Consider the following 19,135-nt stretch of genomic DNA (forward strand, 5'->3'; position numbering starts at 1 on the left):
AAGTAGGAGTATATTTCCATCGAGGAAGTTTTCATGGGGGAAAGAACATTGCTATGAAGCAAGATCTTCTAGCATTTTATTTACAAAACGATCAGAAATTAAACAAGTTTTTCAACTGAAGTTAAGGAGCAGCATCAAAACTTAAGACGAATATAAATTATTACGTATATGGTTGGGTTCGCCTTCCGGTCAATACCTCGCTCCTTACGCTAAAGTTTTTTTAGTACTTTCATAAGAGCTATTTATTCTAACTAACGGCCTTCATGATTAAGTGGTCATTTTTACACAATTGGAACAAAATTCGAACTTTAGCTTAAAGAGCAAGGTATTGACTAGGGGGGGAATACGTATTAAAAATCTATGAATATAGAAGTTCGTTACGTAAGTTAATTCGTAAGTTACGTATATTTATCACTAATAAAAACGTTCGTAAATAAAATTAAACAACTTTCGAGAAAGCCGTTTTACTAAAAAAAAAAGTAAAATTACTATGGAAATTTCGTTTTAAATATTCATGTACGGTGAGCCAAAATCAAAACCTGCATTAATTCAAAAACGTTCAGAAATTAAATAAAAAAACAAGTTTTTTTGACCGAAAGTAAGGAGCGACATTAAAACTCAAAACGAACAGAAATTATTCCGTATATGAAAGGGACTGTCCCCTCCTCAACGTATCGCTCTTTACATTAAAGTTCGACTCTTTCTCACAACTCTATTTTTTAAAACAATAAAATTCACTAAAATTCACTGATGTTCGTGAGATTAAAACCAGCTCTACTGAAATTCAATATCTACTGAGAAGCACAATAGGCTAACTTTAAGTCTACAACAATGCCCTTTAACTGCTAAAACACTCGTCTGCAGCCGTTAATATATTTTTTTTCTATAGTACCTGCTTCACAGAAGTTCGTGAGATTAAAACCAGCTTTACTGAAATTCATTATCTACTGAGAAGCACAATAGGCTAACTTTAAGTCTACAACAATGCCCTTTAACTGCTAAAACACTCCTCTGCAGCCGGTAATGTTTTTTTTCTATAATACCTGCTTCACTGAAGTTCGTGAGATTATGATCTACTGAGAAGTACAATAGCATAACTATAAGTCTACAACAATGCCCTTTAACTGCTAAAACACTCCTCTGCAGCCGGCAATATGTTTTTTTTTCTATAATACCTGCTTCACTGAAGTTCGTGTGATTAAAATCAGCTTCACTGAAATTCACGATCTACTGAGAAGTACAATAGGATAGCTATAAGACTATAACAAAGCTCTTTTACTGCTACCAACTGCGCTGAGATTAACACCATGAGAATTAACATTCATGAGATTAACACCAGCTTTACTGAGAATCATGGTTTACTGAGAAGGACAACAGCATAGCCACAAGTCTAACAGAATGCTCTTTTAATGTTACAAACAGCTTAGCAACCAGTGACATGGTTTTTCTATATTCAGAGAAATTTGTGAGGTAAAATCCTGCTTTACCGAGAATTGTGATTTTTCGGAAAAGCACAACATCAAAGCTATGAGTCTAGCAAAATACACTTCTAAATTACAAGCTTCTCAACAGCCAATGATAAAGTTTTTTTTCTATAATACCTGTATTTAGAGATTCGTCCGATTAAAACCAGCTTTACTGAGATTCGTTACTTAATGAGAAGCACAACAGCCAAGCTATAAGTCTAGCACAATACTTGTTCAATATTCCACAAGCTGTGAGTCTATCACAATGCCATTAACTGCTCTGCAGCCAGAGATATGTTTCTTTCTAGAATAACGTCTTTACAGAGGTTTGCCAGATTAAAGCCAGCTTTACTGAGATTTGTGATTTACCGTGAAAAACAATAACATAGCTATAAGTTTAGCATGGTGTTCTTTATAATGCTACAAACTACTCTACAGGCAGTGATATTGTTTTTTCTATAATACCAGCTTTACTAATATTCGTGATTTAATGAGAAGTACAACAGAATATGCAGCCATGTTTTCTTTTCGCCAATACCCGTTTGCACAAGTGCACCAATGCACACCCAACCATCTCAACTAGAATTAATACAAACACATTTCCTTTATTCCAACCATTCAGAATCAATTTTATAGTTTTTGCGACTTTGTGGCTTCTTGCTCTTATAGATCTTCAGGCTCCCCCCTTCTTTTATGAAAAGGTAAATGGAGAAAAATAACACGGCAATACAAATAGGGTAATATAAATACGGTTATAATCCCTTTCTTATGATTAATCCCATAGACAGCACCAATAGCAAAAAAGCTCATGGGAATAGTTCTAAATGACTTTTTAGTCAGGTACAACTATAGTATGGTTAAGTATGGTCTAGTATAGCTACATTACGGTATAGTAGGGTCAAATACTACTGTAGTATCATTGCCAAACGAAACTCAGAGAGGAGAGAAAGTAACAAAATGAAAAAAGGGTGAAAAAACGAGGATTTTGTCAGCCAGCGAACCATGAAGATGACAAAATATAAGCAAATATTTCGACAAGGACCTCCGCCAAGTCGTCCTCAGTGCTAAAAAAAAAAAAAAAAAAAAAAAAAAAAAAAAAAAAAAAAAAAACTAAAATCTAACCTTTCGAAGCTTACTGTACAAAAACAGAACAGACACTTAATAAAAAACCCGTCAGGAATCAATGAAAATAAATTTACCAAGATGATTGTACAAAGATCTTTCGTCATGCAATAATTCATTTTCATTGATTCCTGCCTGGTTTTTTATTCAGTGTCTGTTCTGTCTTTGTACAGTAAACTTCGAAAGGTTAGATTTTCGTTTTTTTTTTTTTTTTTTTTTTTGTTGATCAATGAGGACAACTTGGCGGAGGTGCTTGTCGAAATGTTTTCTTATATTTTTTAATCTTAAAGGTTCGCTGGCTGACAAAATCCTCGTTTTTTCACCCTTTTTTGATTTGATTTTTCATTTTGTTACTTTCTCTCCTCTCTGAGTTTCGTTTGTAATGTATAGCCAGTGTGGTCTAAGAATGTATATGAGTATCATTGCCTTTATACAGTAGACTTGACAGCCGTACGTTTCTCGATAGTACTATCAGTAAGGATCGTGGATGCAGTGAATATGTAAAAAGTAGAATAGCTAAGGTGCTCTACTATAGAGCGACTAACTGTATTTTTTAGAGTTAAAAATATTTGAAAGAGTAGGAAGATAACTATTAGAACTAAGGTTAGGATGCTAGAAGCCACAATAATGATACTGGTCAAGAATGTCTCGGAAGCCTGGGCACTTGGAAAAGGAGACACTTCTCCTTTCGAGTACAGATGGTTTCAGACACTTCTTTGAATAATGATTTATTGACAATAAAACCTAAGATAAAAGCAGCACAGTTTTCTGTCTAGGGATATAATGAAAGACAGAAGATTAGGTCCTGCCCTGTTAATAAAGGGTGGGATGTTACCAAAAATAGTGCTTTGTGACAATAAAGCAGAGACCAAACTACAAGCAGAATGTCCTTGAATTTGGCTGAAAAACTGTGCCAAAACAACGAAATACTAAAAATTGTGCATCGTGACAATCCAGCAAGGACCAAACGAGAAGAAGGATGTCCTTGAATTTGGTTGGAAAATTGTGCAAAAGCACCAAAGCACTAAATAAATAAAAGCACTAAAGGAATAGAAGAGTGGAGACCAACGCAGATGTGTTGGCCTCAGGCCACTTGGTGCTACAATCAGTGTGTAATCCACTGAATGAAGCTACTAATTAACAATCTTAATTGACGTTCATATGAGAGTTATGTCTAGCTTCCACACATAGGCATGTGTGCTGCTAATAATCCATGCCTCGGCAACACCCGTGTTTCAGTTCCGTCATTTCTATACAATTATAAAAAAAAACATCTTTTTTCTACTAGTACAAATGAATAATGTTTAGGAGGATTCTCTCTTGTTTTTCTTTTTTCTGTAGTACACAGTGCCTTTTTTTCAGTATTCTCTCTTTTTTAAAATTTAACGCTTTGTTGTTTTGCCAATAGTCAGTGGTATATTAACATGAATACTTCAGTTCTCTAGGGGATACATTTAGGCCCTAGGGATCATTGATCAGTCCCTGGAGTTGTGTTTTATTTGTGTGCTTATATTTAATAAAGTCAAAGTCAAGTCAGGGCCTAGCTGAAACTCACTGTAGACACGATTTCGATTGTAAAAATTCTATAGACTGAAAATTCCCAGGAACAGAATCAAAGCTTGAACAGTGAATTTTTTATATTCACCATCTTCGTCTACGATTACATTTCTATCAAGCGACGTACGAAACCATGTATAGGAAGATTTCAATGCAAAAAACATAAAGAGGAGAGGGGAAGTCAGCCCCCCCCCCTAGAACACCAAAAATACTGTAAATTAAACCATTTTTCAAGGTTCAGAGAAAAACCTGAAGCTTTTATGGCAAAGACCTATCTTTCTAATCTTGACCTTCCCTCCCCCCTCACCCCCGATACACGGCTAGAGATGCTTAAGAGTCAGTCCTAACACTGGAGAAAGGTTTTAATAACATAAAGAGGATCTCCAACTCTGATTAGAATTCGTGGATAGGCCTATTGCATAAGCTACACTCAAATTTATGTATTGGTAGGGAATAATCGTCATAGAGTAGTAATAAAATTGAAGCAAAACAAAAAAAGAATATGAAAGAAGAAACATACAAACGCAGAAGATTCCGAGAAAAAGGACGATCAGATTATACGGGAGATCAATGTAGATCATGTTCACAATCACAACAGTGATAAGACCAAGAATGTTAATCGCTCCAAGAACAAGCCACGGTACGAGAAGCATCTTGCGGCTCTAAAAATAAAAACAGAAAGGTCAAAATCACAAAATAAATCACAGATCACTAAACAGCGGGAAAAATTATACTAAGTCAAGGTTATTTACACACTTTTATTTAGCTTCGTCTGTTAAGAGAAGTGACACACTGGCACACTGGCATACTGTTTTGTGGCACACTGGTATGTCAGTTGTTCCTCTTAAGTGCGCAAATAAATTGACTGAATAGGTAAACGTTATAAATTTTTTAATATGCTTTGGACGAAATTCCAAATAGTTGCAACCTCCGACGGGGGGGGGGGCACCTCAAATGCTATCTCTGGTTCAAAGTGAAGTTGATCGGTAGTCCTTTCAAGGCCCGTTACAGCAACTTCAATCTGAGAAGTAAGAACTTCTTTGGAGAAGATGATAAAGATCAGTCTTATGTTTACTTGGCTTTTGTTGAATTTGATAACCGGAAATATATTGTGTAAAATTTTGTACAGTCTTGTACAGGCTTGTACAGTCTGGTGTGGCTGTAAAAACCGAGAGATACTTTATATACTTCATCTTTTTGTATACCTTTTTAAATATTCACCTCCACCTTCAAATAATCACAATAGCAACAAAATGAATTCCTTAAATTGCAGAAAATACAGGGGCACACTCAAGAAGGACTCAACCCTCCCCCTACAAGGACTTTGATATTCAAAAATATTTCCTAAATAATCTAGAGGCGTTTTGCACTTCTTTCTTCTTTTCTTTCGGTGGGAACCGTCCTGTCCGGCAATGAATCGTCCTGTCCGGCACCAATAAATCTTGGGATCGTTTTCGACGACTACTTCGATCTGTCGACTACAGCTTCCCCATGTGATCTTCAGTCAGTCTTGGTCACAAATATCCAACCATGCCTGCAGAAGCCTTCCCATGGTTTTACGTCCTTTTGAATTTTTACCAAATATTCACAAGTACTTCACAGTATGACATTTTGTACTTCACGATTTGTATTCGATTGCAATTCGATCATTTTTGAATTTTTTTCGAAGAGTCACAGGTGCTTCACTGGATGACATTTTGTCCTTCACGATCTGTGCTCGTTTGCAAATTTGTCGCTTTTAAAACTGTGTTTATGTATTTGCTGTGTTGTGATTAACTTTTTTCGTCAATAGATTCGAAAACCGTAGCTATTTATTGCACAATATTAATAAGAATCGCCCCATAGAACAAATTTTAGGTCTTACGGCTGAATTCACCTTCTTAACGTATTCCAAAAATACATGAAAATAAGTAAATTTCTGGCTTTTCGTATCACCTTCCAAGTTATATTCCGAAAATTAGGTTTTGATAAGAATTGAATTTCGAGTCAGCAAAAGAAAATCCCGTAACCCAATGAAACACTGTCTCAAGTGAGCAAATATTCCCTTTACTTCTTTTTCAGACCTATGCTGAAAAATCCGTTTCTCCGGCTGGCAAAATTGTTTTTAAATTAAATGAAAGTTTCATGTTTCAACAGAAGATCATACTAATGACATTCTTCTTAGATATGTTTTTAAAGAAGCCTCCTTTTCGAGAAATTTTCCTGGTACACTTCGGAGAATTTCTCCAGCATTGTCCTCCTCGAGAAGTTTTCCCGGTAGACTTCAGAGAATTTCACTTTCAATCGGACATGCAAGCCAGAACTCATAGCAACTTCGGCAGAATTCTCCTTTTTCAGAAATTTACCTTATAGAATTAAAATAATTGTCGCATTCAATAAGATAGACCAGCTAGAATTTATAGAAACTTCTCCAGAATTTTCCTTTTTGAGAAATATTCTGGTAGATTTAAGAGAATTTTGCCTTCAATCACACGTGCCAGCCAGAATTCATAGCACCTTTTCTAGAAATCTCCTATTTCAGAAACATTCCTGGTAGATATCAGAATATTTTGCTTTCAATGAGATATACCAGCCAGAATTCATAGCGATCTCTCCGGAATTCTCCCTGTTGAGAAATTTTCTGTGTAGATCTCAGAGAATTTCACTTTCAATCAGACATACCACTCAGAATTCGTAACGTCTTTTTAGAAATCCCCTTTTTTAGATATTTTCCTGGTAGACATCAGATAATTTTATTTTCAATGAGACATAACAGTCATAATTCATAGCGAGTACTCAAGGTCTCTTCTTTTCAAAAAATATTCCCGGTGGACTTCAGATAATTTTCACCCTCAATCAGATATAGCGAATCGCTTGGTCACTTTCGCTTGACAAAATTTGCCGTCTTTTGTCAGAACTTAGCAAGAAAGGTCAGAAGCCTAAAGATCGACCCACATAATTAATTTCTCGAGGACAAGAGCTAAAATTTCGTTTGGACTTTTATCCACCAACTATCAGTTTATCTTTTATGTATAGCCATAAAGAAGTTCCATAAGCTTGAAAAAATAGCTGATCTGATTATTATAATTTCTGCGAAGCTTGGGCAACCATTAAAATCTTAGTGATATAGAATAAAACATACCACCGAATTAGGATAGATGTAGTAAATACACTCAACAATATCATGTCTCAGATAATCGACTCTCCGACAACCTTGAGAGAGAGAGGAGAGAGAGAGAGAGAGAGAGAGAGAGAGAGAGAGAGAGATAGAGAGAGAGAGAGAGAGAGAGAGAGAGAGAGAGAGAGAGAAAGAGACAGAGAGACAGAGAGAGAGAGAGAGAGAGAGAGAGATTAGATAGAGAGAGAGAAAGAGAGAGAGAGAGAGAGAGAGAGAGAGAAGAGAGAGAAAGAGAAAAACATGATTGCTCCAGATGGAAAAATGAACTACCAAAATAGGTTATTAAAGTTTTTTTTCCGTTTTCAGTTGAACAAATCTTCCAATGGTTAAGCTCAGATAACTCTCCATAACATGTAACTTGAATCACTATGATAAGAAAGTATCCTACCATTCGGGGAAATGCAAAGAGAATTAGGTCTTTGTCGGTCTAATAGGGTCCTTACCAGCATTACAAGCTGGACGGGGTTAAGGCCTTGCGCACTTGGTTTAGATAAGGTCCCAGAAATATGTAAACTTTTTTCGTAGCTGACCAAGGATTATTTTTAGCTGATCAAGCATTGACTCTTTAACAAGTTCTCACTAAGTGGGTTAAGATGATACGAAACCTTAAAAACAATTTTGCGAGTTTGCGAGCCTCAGTGTCACCTGACCATCACAAAGACAAAGAAATTATAAGGGAATTCTCCCAGGGGACTAGCTACCATCGAAAGTTGTCGAAAATTTGTCTTTGAAATTTGACTGAACAGACAGTGAAATTTTACTTCCCTTTTGTAAACAAGCTTGTCAATGAAAGCGGGTGGCATCACAGGGAACTCCAAAAACGGTAAAATTATTGAAACAATAATTCACTGCAAATGATTTTTAGCGTCTAACGAGCAGTGTGCAAGATCATTTTTAGGGATTGCCCTTTGCTGAACTTTAAAAAGAAAATTCTGCTCCCTTTAATCAAAAGAACAAAGTTTTTGATAATGTAAATTCCATTAAAACTAAATATCTTGATCTCCAAAACAACAGGGGAAGTTAAATGGTCTAAGATTTCCAGAAAAGTAAGTGTTGGGTTTAAGTTTTCTGTCGTTTATACAAACCTTTTCATAACTTTTTTCATAAACTACAAATAAAGTACTTTTCTCGAAATAGTGGTTACTGGCACTTTGCTGAAAATAAATCGGTTTTGTTTTTTATATGTCGTTTATACAAACCCTACATTCAGCTCTACAAGTTAGGGCAATCAATTCTAAACAGTTGGGCCACACCAACTGAGTAATTTATAAAGGGCGAGATAGGGTGATTCTTTAAGGTACCTTATTGCCTTAATTTATGGAGTGGGAACGTGTAACCATTATTTTTCATCATAATACCAATATAGGTCAGCCGAAAAATACAGAAGATTTTAAAGGTGGTTAAAAATAAAGCCAAAGTACATTTGTAGGCGAATAACTTTAAATTTTCACCTTGAGGCATGCCTCATCCTAGCTACAGGTTGCTTTTTGGCCATAGATCATCGTATTGTTTGCCAAACACAAGTCATAAAATTATATCTTAGCAAAAAAAGAGAAACTGAAGAATATTACATATTTGGTGCTTTAATATTGCTCTTTATGAACTAAAACTAGATCAAGACTTCGCAGGTCCCCTCAACTAACAATTTTGGGTTCCCTTTAGATAAGTAGCCAGTTTGAATAAACTGGTTTGAATGAAAACTGTGAGAGTTATTAGAGAGAGACTATAGAGCTTAGAAGAATTTGTCTCTATCTAGAAATAGAGAGTCATTAGAGAAGTTTCCGAAAAAATGAGGAAAATCACAGCCAGTGAAAAAGAGGGAACGATTCGATCGAGTTCGATCGAGTTCGATAGTTCGATCGAGTTCGAGTTCGATAGTTCGATCGAAATCTCCGCTTAGTGTGGAGGATTCAAGACAAAAAAAGGCTAAAAGGTTACCAAGTAAATGCATAACAAGACCCTACTTGACTTCGCAGGGTCACTTTGGTGCTGGCGAATATTTTTGAAACCACAAATTTAATATGACTTGAGAAGGGGGCTAAGAGCATGAACTAGAAGAGGCACCAACTAGTATACCAGGGAGGGAGGGGCGAGAATTCTACAGAACTTCAAACCTTAACCCTTTTAAAAGTTCGTGACTACATTCTGCACGAAAAAGAAGCACATTTTGTCGTAAATAATTAGTCAAATTATGCTCTTAAAGTTACGATCATTTGAAAAACAAATTTTGCGCTGCGTTTCTAAAACTAGTCTTCTTTCTGACACCTTTCAAGAGCTCATAAGTTATGACTAGAACATTTTAAAACATATTTGTCAGTATTCATTTTCATTCTCATTTTCTTTATTTTCTATTTAGAACCCTCATGGCCATTTTTTTTTTTTACAGAGGTTAACATGTGGCTTTTTAGGTCTCCCATGTCTTCAAGAGTGCCAGTGTCTCTTCTGGGGCATCTTTATTAATGACTGTCTAAACCTCATGAAAACCTGCTAAAAATGTCTTTTGCACAAGACAGCCTTGACTGAAGACAACAGAGCCACACAAATTTGAACTAAACAATTAGAAATAAGTTTCAATTTAATTAAGTTTAATTATGCTACAATTTACCGAACTTAAATACCGGCTCATCCATTCTTTCAAAGAGAAATTTTTTTAGGGGAAAAGGATCCTTTCACTATAATAAGAACTAGATGATTTTATCACCATGAGAACCCAGTTGAACTATAAAAATAAAAACTATGGTTAACTTAAATAGATCGATTAGAAACAATTCATAGAAGTTTCAAATAAACATTTATTTGTTCTTTCCAAAAAACATAAATTCGTTTTTTGTGTTCATGGGGGGGGGGTGATCTTAATGTAGTTTGATGGAAAGTCATGCCCCCTAATTGCACCCTAATTGCACCCCAGCGTTACGTGACATTGTCAAATAGAGTATCAAAGATACGGCACACACAACTTTGAAACTAAAGCTCCAATTTTAAACTATCTCCAAGTTGGAAAAGAGGGTATAAGATATTTAAAATACTATAATGAGAAAATTTAGTTTGAACCAAATAAGGTACGAGAAAATAACCTGTATTATTCAATATTGCTTTCTTTAATCAGGAGAAGGGGATGCCTTTTTAAGTGCTCAAGCTAAATTGTCGACAATCAAGAGATACGCCACAAAAAATTTTGACTTAAAAAGTTCCGATTTGCAGCTGTTTATCTAAGTTAGAAACGAGGACACAGTGGCGGAACCAGGATTTTTTTTAGGGGTATGGGGGGCAAAATAGGTTGATCCGATAAACTTGCGTTAGGAGCAAGTTTAATTAACGAAATTTTGCGTTAATTAAGTAAATTACACTACTTTAGACTATGTTAGGGGGGCGCCCACTCGCGCCCCTAGATCCACCACTGCGAGGACATATTATATGTAAAACTAGTATTTCTAAACTCGCTTGGAAATAAATAAGGTAGAACCAAACGAATCACACCGGTCAATAAAATTTGCTTTGTTCGAGGAGGAAACGCATTTTAAACTACTCTAGCCAACTTGTCGGCGAGTCATGGTCGACGATCAGCAGATACGGCACGCACAGTTTTGATATGAAAGACCGGATTCTTAACTACTTGTCTAACTGAGAAAAGGGGATATAATATATTTAAAGAACTAGAATTCCAAATTTAGTTGGACTCAAATAAGGTGGAAGAAAACAAACCAGACCGATCAATATTGCTTGCTTTATTCTAAGGGGAAACATTTTTTTTTAACTACTCCGGCAGCATTGTCAACAAGTCAGGGTCGTCGAACAACAGATACGGCATAAAAAATTCTGATATAAAAAGTTCCAATTTCCAAAAGAGGATAAAATATATTAAAAAAATAGCATTTTAAATTTAATTGGAACTAAATGAGGTAGGTGAAAACAAAAAGAACCAATAGATGTTGCTTCCTTTGTTGGAGGGGAAAATACTTTTCGAGCTATTCCAGCGGATTTGTCAACAAGTCACGACTGACGATCAACAGATATATCAGAAAAGAAAGGGGATTTAAAAATTCCGATTTCAAACTGTTTCACCAAGTTAGAAAAGAGGACATATTATACATAAAAACTTGAACTTCTAAATTTAGGACCAAATAAGGTAGGGCAAAACGAACTGAGCCAATTGATACAGATTCGTTTATTCTTGGGGGAAACGCCTTTTGAAGTGCACCCACCAAATCTTCAACATATCAAGGCCTACGATCAACGGTTTCTTCTCTGTAGAGAGAAACAAGGGCACTTGGAAAAGAGATTTACTTCTTCTAACTAAATCCAATTCCCGGTTACAGAAAGAATAGGATTTTTCTATTAATGAAACCGCGTCCTACTCTACTCTCTGTGGCGATTCTTTTATCTTAAATTGAAGCATGCAAAGTCTCAATTCATCGCAAAAAAACTTTTTGAATGATGACCAATGGTCTGCGTAGCGCAGGTATTGATCTCCGGATATTCGGCCTACGATTGGGAGGACAGTGTGTGGTTGGGGGCAAATCATCCGACCCTTCCCGTGTTTTTAAGCAGTACTTTGAAGTTTTTAAGCAGTAGTATATTTTCGTCACTGTTGCCACATTAAACCATGAAAATAAATAAGCAAAAACTAATTAGTTATATTAGACATCACTTTTCGTCCTTAAAATTCAAACATCAAAAATTTGCAGATTTTGAAAGACAACTACACCTTCAAAGGAAAACTGCAACTTCTTAAGGGGTTTGGTGTCAAATGTTTTAGCTTAGTTTTAAGTTGATTTTCCATCCACGTTCCTTTCTTTTTAATTTAAGACCCGCTATTACTACCATCTGCATAGTTTCATATGGAGGTTGTCTTTTTCATTAAAATTTTATCTGTGGTTTTTCCTAATTTCTCAAGATATATGGGATTAGGTAAGTTTCCGCCTAACCACTTCAAATAATTAGACTTCATTTTCACTGTCTTATGTGCTTTAATATTAGGGTCAATATTATTACTACTACTATTGACAGCTCACTGCAGCACCAAGCCACCTGAGGCCAACACAGCTCCGCAAGCTCCCCTTCCATATCAATGTTTTCAAAAACAGCCCTTTTTAACCCCTCCTATCAAGACCAAATTTCCTTTAAATCCCTCCTTACAAACTCTTGCCACCCCATTCGGGGATGACCTGTTTTTTTGAATCCAGTTGGTCGATCAAAAAGAATATTCTTCGACAATTTGTCATCCTTCATCCGCAAAAAGTTTCGTAGCCATCTCAACCTTTCTTTCGTTATAGCCCTAGAAAGTAGGATAGAACCACATATTTCGTAGACCTGGTTGTTTTATATACGGTCAGTCAAACTGGTACCCAAAATTATCCGTAAACAATTCCTGTTTAAAACCTCTAGCAAACCCTCCTCTGTCTTTGGAAGCACCCACGTTTCAGAGCCACACTTAACCCCTGTTATCATTGTAGATTCGTAGGCTGTTTTCTAACCTTAGTTCGCAGGCTTATCTTCCTTTTCTTCCAAACCTTTTTCAGTTAAAAAACATCCTAGGTCTTGGCTATTCTACTTTTAATATCTTCACTGCATCTTCCATCTTTACTAATCTGAGGCAAGTGGAGCTATCCACTTGATCCATCTTCTCGTTACTCAGCGTCACCTCTTCCCCCTCATTTATTCCCAGTCTTCTTTATATTAATTGTCAAACCTACTGTGGCACCCTGAACTCTCACAACCTCCAAAAATTAATTCATTTTGCTAATATTTTTATCAAAGAACTCAAACCATCTGCATATCTAAATCTAGGAGTTTCACATTCCCGTTTGATTTCTACCGCGTCCATAGCCTTTGCAGTGTTCCGTAGGACGAAGTCCATCAAAATAACCCATGTAAAAGCGGTTCACAAAATGCCTATTCACAATCTATAATACTGAGGACTAAAAAGGACTGAGGATTTAGACAGTTGTCAAACCTACGAGTGAAAATTTGCCGAACAAATCATCTCCCCTTCTTTAGACACAGTTTTATTCCCTTAATACTTTATCTACAGAATCTCTTACTTTAATCAGCGCTCAATCAATCAATCAATCTATTCAACAAAAGTCATGCTAATGTTTTCATAAATACCACACTCTCTTTTATCATCTTTCTCATAAATGGCTTAGGTACCTATATGATATACCCCTACCTAATATTCTTCTAATATGTTTTTCTGACACTCAATCCTAATGAAATACACCAAAGTAAGATAAAAATATAATACTTTAGAAACAAATTTGGGCTATATTTTTAACATTAAGGAGAGGTGGGGGTAAACTATAGCGGGTCTGCATGCCTAATGGGTTAGGTACAATTATTCTGCTTTTTTTTACAAACGGGTTACAATAAATAAAAAAACATATTTATCATTAAAAAACACTATCCAATGCTTTACTGCATGCCGGATAAAAACCCGAAAAAAAAAACACTGAAAAAATTCTTTTATTACCTTATATTTATATTTTATTATGTAGTAAAAATTGTTTTCTTTCTTCACACTGTCAAAATATTTTACTGCCATCCCCACCCCCCTGATGTGTATATATATAGCCCAAATTATATAGGTATTCCATTTATTCTGTCACTTCTCTTTGTCTTGTCTCACGTTAAGCTGAAAGAAAAAACGAAAAAAAAAACATTTCTATAGCGCGTCAATAAATGAACAACTTGAGCGGTTCGTTGAGCGGTTCAACTTGAGCGGTTCATAATCTTTAGTAATTTATTTGTAGCTTCAACTTTACCATATTTCAAAAACTAATTTAACACCCTATCAGCACTTAAAGCCTTAGCATTTTTAATCCTTTTAGTACTGTCTCTAATTCCACTTCACAAAATAAATCTTCCTTTACATCCAAACTGTCAAACATTTTTCATTCTTTTCTGCATCAATTCCTACAGCTTTAAACACTTGAAGTAAGGCAAGTCCAGACTGACAACTACCTCTGAATTTCTTAACATGTCAATGCAATATTTTACTATTATGCCGTCTAGCCGCATCTTCCAGATCCTCGTTAATTTTGTCCACGGCCTCCATTTCGAACCTACTTACATCATCCTTTAATGCCTTCTCTGCTTCCCTTACTATCCAATCATTCTCAAATGACACATCCCTAAGAACTTCTTGTACTTCCTAAGAACTCCCTAAGAACTTCTTATACAAATCTCTCCTCTTTTCCAACTTTCTTCACTAGGAGACGTTCTGCTAGTTCGCGAACTGTTTTTCTTAAAATCATTCAATCCATCTTCTACATTGTTATATTGTAAACTCTCCAGTTTTACATTCAACTGTCCCTGTTTTTCGAAGTTATGCCTCCCAAAAATTTCGATATATATGTAAATGTTTTAATTCATACCATACTTTCCACTTTTGTTTTTTTTTTCTCCCAATTATAGGTATGATGTAAACTACTTTTTATATTTGGGACCTGATTAACCAATTAAACCAAGGCTTTAGGGCTAAACCGAAAACAGGTCATCCTCGTCTGGGGTGGGAGGACATCATAAAGAAAGATTTAAAGTAAATGGGAACTTCCTGGGAGGGTGTAAAAAGGGTGGCTTTGAATAGATTGGGATGGAGGAGGAGGAGGAGCGTGCGTGGCTGTGCTGGCCTCAGGCGGCTTGGTGCTGCGGTGAGTTGTTAGTAGTAGTAGTAGTAACCAAGGATTTAATTAAGTAGGATTTGAAGAAGGCAATGTATAAAGGAATATCATGTGAATATTATCACTGAGTGCGTTACTTTTTAAATCTTGGAGACGCTTACATTACGTTTACATATAGTAAAATAAATTTTCCTTCAGAGAATGTTCAAAATGAATTTCAAAATTTTTACGATTATTCCTACATCTTCAAATAAATTCCTGTTTTTGACATTTCTTTTGAGGTTGCGCCCCTTTCCCCCCAAAAACAATTATTGCATACACAATGAAGTTAACTAGCATACAAAAAAACCGCTTTCACCCAAAAATGTACTCGTTATGTGAAAATCATGCCGAATTTCAGACAATTCTATTTCGTTAAAAAAAAAAAAAAAAAAAAAAACGAAAATTTAAAACCTAAGTAAAATCCAATATACTTTTAAAAGATTGAAATTTTAAAAGAGTTTATTTTAAAAGATCAAATGGATTGGGATAATTTCAAGCCGATTTAAGAGCCAAAAGATGTCATCTTCTAAGATTTTAATATATAGTTTAGCAAAGCCAATTGAAGCCAATTTATAGCTAATTAGGAGGGATTTAGGAGAGATTACCCGGTTTGACCCCTCCCCAAAATTTTCGTCTAACTCGTAAAAAAGTAACAAAACTACACATTAACAAATTTTGATTGCGTCCATTGGAGATTTTTTGTACCCCTCTCCCCCCCCCCTCCCCCAAAAAAACACACACACATACACACACACACACAACAAAGCAAATAAAAATACGTCAATAATATACAGTTATTCAGCACACACAAAAGAATTATTAGAAAATGTTCGCTTTAATTTTAATACGTATGTTCCTATTTCTCTGACAAAAATGCTATATCTTCAGGCATAATGCATACTTCTTTAGGGCCATTATATTATTTCATTCAAGCAAGTTCACGCTTTTTTCTTAAACTTTGCCAATTAGGAGCTACCTCCACTTGAAACATCTCTCACTAAGCATAGCTTTACATTATTTCGATTGAAATTTTTTTTTTTTTAGCAAATAGAAAGCAGCTTTTTATATACAGTTGAGAAGATAATGGGCACATAGAAAGAAACGCTCCTTTGAAATGTCCTAGCTAAGATAAGTTGTTCATTTGAATTAAATTTTTTCCTTTTCCACATTCATTTTTTTGGATTGATTAATAACAGGGTAAAAATAGTCCTTTTGTAGCTTACAGCAATAAATTAAAGAGGGAGGCGGTAGTGGGGGAGCTGAAACTTCAGCCCTAGTTTAAAGCTTACAAGATATGTTAAGGTTTCTGTTGACAGTACAAGTTTTAAGGATGTTATTTTTCTTCAGTCTTTTGTTTTCTTCAGTCTTCAGGGTTTTGACACTTCAACGCAAGATGACAATTTTGACATCATTCGATATCTGAAACTCAGCTTTAGGCATTTATCAAATTACTTTCTTTTGGGGAATTAATCGAAAAAAAAAATTTGCACAAAGTAAGTTTTTCAAAAAAAAGGTAAAGAACTCCATTAAACAAAAAATGAACAAGAAAGAATCAAATAATCTACCAAGCATCCAACTACCACAAATCAGTATCAATAAATAAATGTAACCCAAAACAAACAGAAATTAAAATAAGTCAAACTCAAAATGAGCAGATTTAATCTGAGTAGGGTTCTGAACCCTATGCTTTCTAAAAGCTAGAATATAATTTGTACTTTACAGAAAAAAATTCAAATGAATTTACTGAAAAAAATGTACATTACCAGTTTAATATACATATGCTGATATCTATTCCTTAGAATCTTAATTAATTTTTGATTTCTTAAAGTTATAAAAGTGAAAAAGTTTAAAAGAATTTTTTCAGTGGAGTACAAATTATATTCTGGATTTTAGAAAGCATGGCTATCTCAAAATTTCAATTAGACACATTTCGGGTTAATACGACGTGTGTGTAGAGGAGAGAGGGTAGCTGTCCACTGATCACTTTGACTCTTAAAAAGTGCACTAGAGCGTCTGATTACCAATCCAATGAGCCCCCTTCGAAGTTAATATGACCAAACTTCCTATAAAAACCCTATATGTCTCCAGGGCATAACTTACAGCCCTTAACCTGACGGCTGGGGGGATTTGTTATCCTCAAAGACATAACTTCCAGACCTTTCTGATAGACTTTACAAAATGGCTGTATCAAAATTTTGACTGGAAGTTTTTGTGGAAATGATAGGCGTGAAGTGGGTCATTTGCCCTCTGACCACTTTCGATTAATGAAAAAGGCACTAGTCCTCTCAATTTCCAATCGAATGAGCCCTTTTTGAAGCTTCTACGACAAAAATTTCTATAAAAATATTTTATGCCCCAAGGGCATAACTTACGACTCTTGTCATGAGGGCTATGGGGGGAGGGTTGTCATCGTCAAAGACATAATTTCCAGACCTTTCAACTACGTTGAACAAAATGGCCATATCAAAACGTTGATCCCAGGGCATAACTTACAACCTTAGCTCTGAGGGCTGTGGGGGTTGTCATATTCAAACACATAATTTCCGGACCCTTTAACTACGTTTAACAACATGGCTATATCAAAATGTTGATTGGAAGGGTTTGGGGAAATTATGGGCATGGGGGGGGGCATTCGCCCTCCAATCGCATTTGACTACTAATAAGAGCAGTAGCCCTCTCAATTACCAATTGAATGAGTCCTTTATAAAGTTCCTACGACAACGGTGGCAAAGACCTAATTTCCAGAACTTACAACTACGTTGACCAAAATATCTATCTCAAAATTTTGATTGGATGAGTATTGGGAAATGGAGGGCGTGAGTGGGGCGTTAGTTGCCCTCCAATCACTTTTGAATATTAAATAGGGCACTAGCCCTTTCAATTTCCAATCGAATGAGCCCTTTTTGAAGTTTCTATGAGACTAATTTTTATCGAACCTTATGTGCCAGTAAGGTCTAACTTAACCATCTTGCATAGAGGGCTGTGGGGAGACTTTCATTCACAAAGGAAGACATATTATACTTTTCAACTACGGTGACGAAAAGAACTCTCTCAAAATTTTGATTGGATGATTCTACGGAGATGGTGGGTATGGGTAAGGGGTTGGTTTACCTTCTGTTCCTTCCGATTGATAAAAGAAACACTAGCCCTTCAAAGTTTCTATTACAACACTCTGTATAAAAACCTTATATGCCCCCATGGAATAACTTACAACTCTTTCCCTGAGGCGTGTGGGGAGAGGGGTTTCAGCTACGTTGAAAAAATTGCTATCTCCAAATTTTGAATGGATGTGTTTGGGGAAATGGTGGGCGTGAGAGGGGGGGGGGGTAGTTGCCCTTCAATCAGTTTCGACGGGCCTATTAAAAAGGGCACTAGCCCTTTCAGTTTCCAATTGAATGAGCCTTTTTTGAAGTTTCTACTGCAAAACAACCAGTGCATTGAAGGCTGTGGGGGGGGGTTCATCCTCAAAAACCTAATTTCCCCAACTTTCATCTACATTGAACAAAATGACTGTTTAAAAATTTTAATTGGATGTGTTTGGGAAAATGATGGGCCTGAGAGGGGGGGGGCTAGTTGCCCTCCGATCACTTCGACTATTAAAAAGGGCACTAGCCCTTTCAATTTCCAATCGAATGAGTCCTTTTTGAAGTCTCAATGAAAATGCTTTCTACAAAAACCTTATATGCCCCCAGGGGCATAACTTACAACCCTTGCCCTGAGGAGTTTGTCATCCCAAAAATCATGATTTTCAGAACATTCAACTACGTTGAAGGTAATGCCTATCCCAAAATTTTAATTGGATGTATTTGGGGAAATGGTGGGCGTGAGAGGGGGGTTAGTTGCTCTCCAATCACTTTCGACTATTAAAATGGACACTAGCCCTTTAAATTTCCAATCAAATGAGCTTTTTGAAGTTTAAGCGACAACGCTTTCTATAAAAACATTATATGCCCACCGGGCATAACTTACAGCCCTTTCCCTGAGGGCTCTTAGGGGGTTATCATCCTCAACGACCTAATTTCCAGAACTTTCAACTACGTTGAACAAAATGAATATCTCAAAAATTTGATTGCATGTGTTTGGGAAAATGCTGGGCGTGAGAGGAGTTTAGTTGCCCTCCAATTACTTTCAAATATTAAAAAGGGTACCCTTTCAATTTCCAATCGAGTGAG

At 35.9% G+C, this 19,135-nt stretch overlaps 1 protein-coding gene across 2 annotated transcripts in view; it reads right to left on the reverse strand.

The window, feature by feature from the left end:
• LOC148939851 (uncharacterized) overlaps positions 1-19,135 on the reverse strand; it is a 112,963-nt gene that overhangs the window by 17,291 nt on the left and 76,537 nt on the right. For both annotated transcript variants that reach the window (XM_089105761.1, XM_089105762.1), the window contains exon 5: positions 4,666-4,807. In XM_089105761.1, the coding sequence (XP_088961887.1) occupies positions 4,666-4,807 (142 nt within the window). The remainder of the gene's footprint in view (positions 1-4,665; positions 4,808-19,135) is intronic.

This window comes from Artemia sp. Qi Xiang Cuo, chromosome 20 (assembly GCF_049724085.1).
Source record: "Artemia sp. Qi Xiang Cuo chromosome 20, ASM4972408v1, whole genome shotgun sequence".
NCBI classification, from domain to species: domain Eukaryota; kingdom Metazoa; phylum Arthropoda; class Branchiopoda; order Anostraca; family Artemiidae; genus Artemia; species Artemia sp. Qi Xiang Cuo.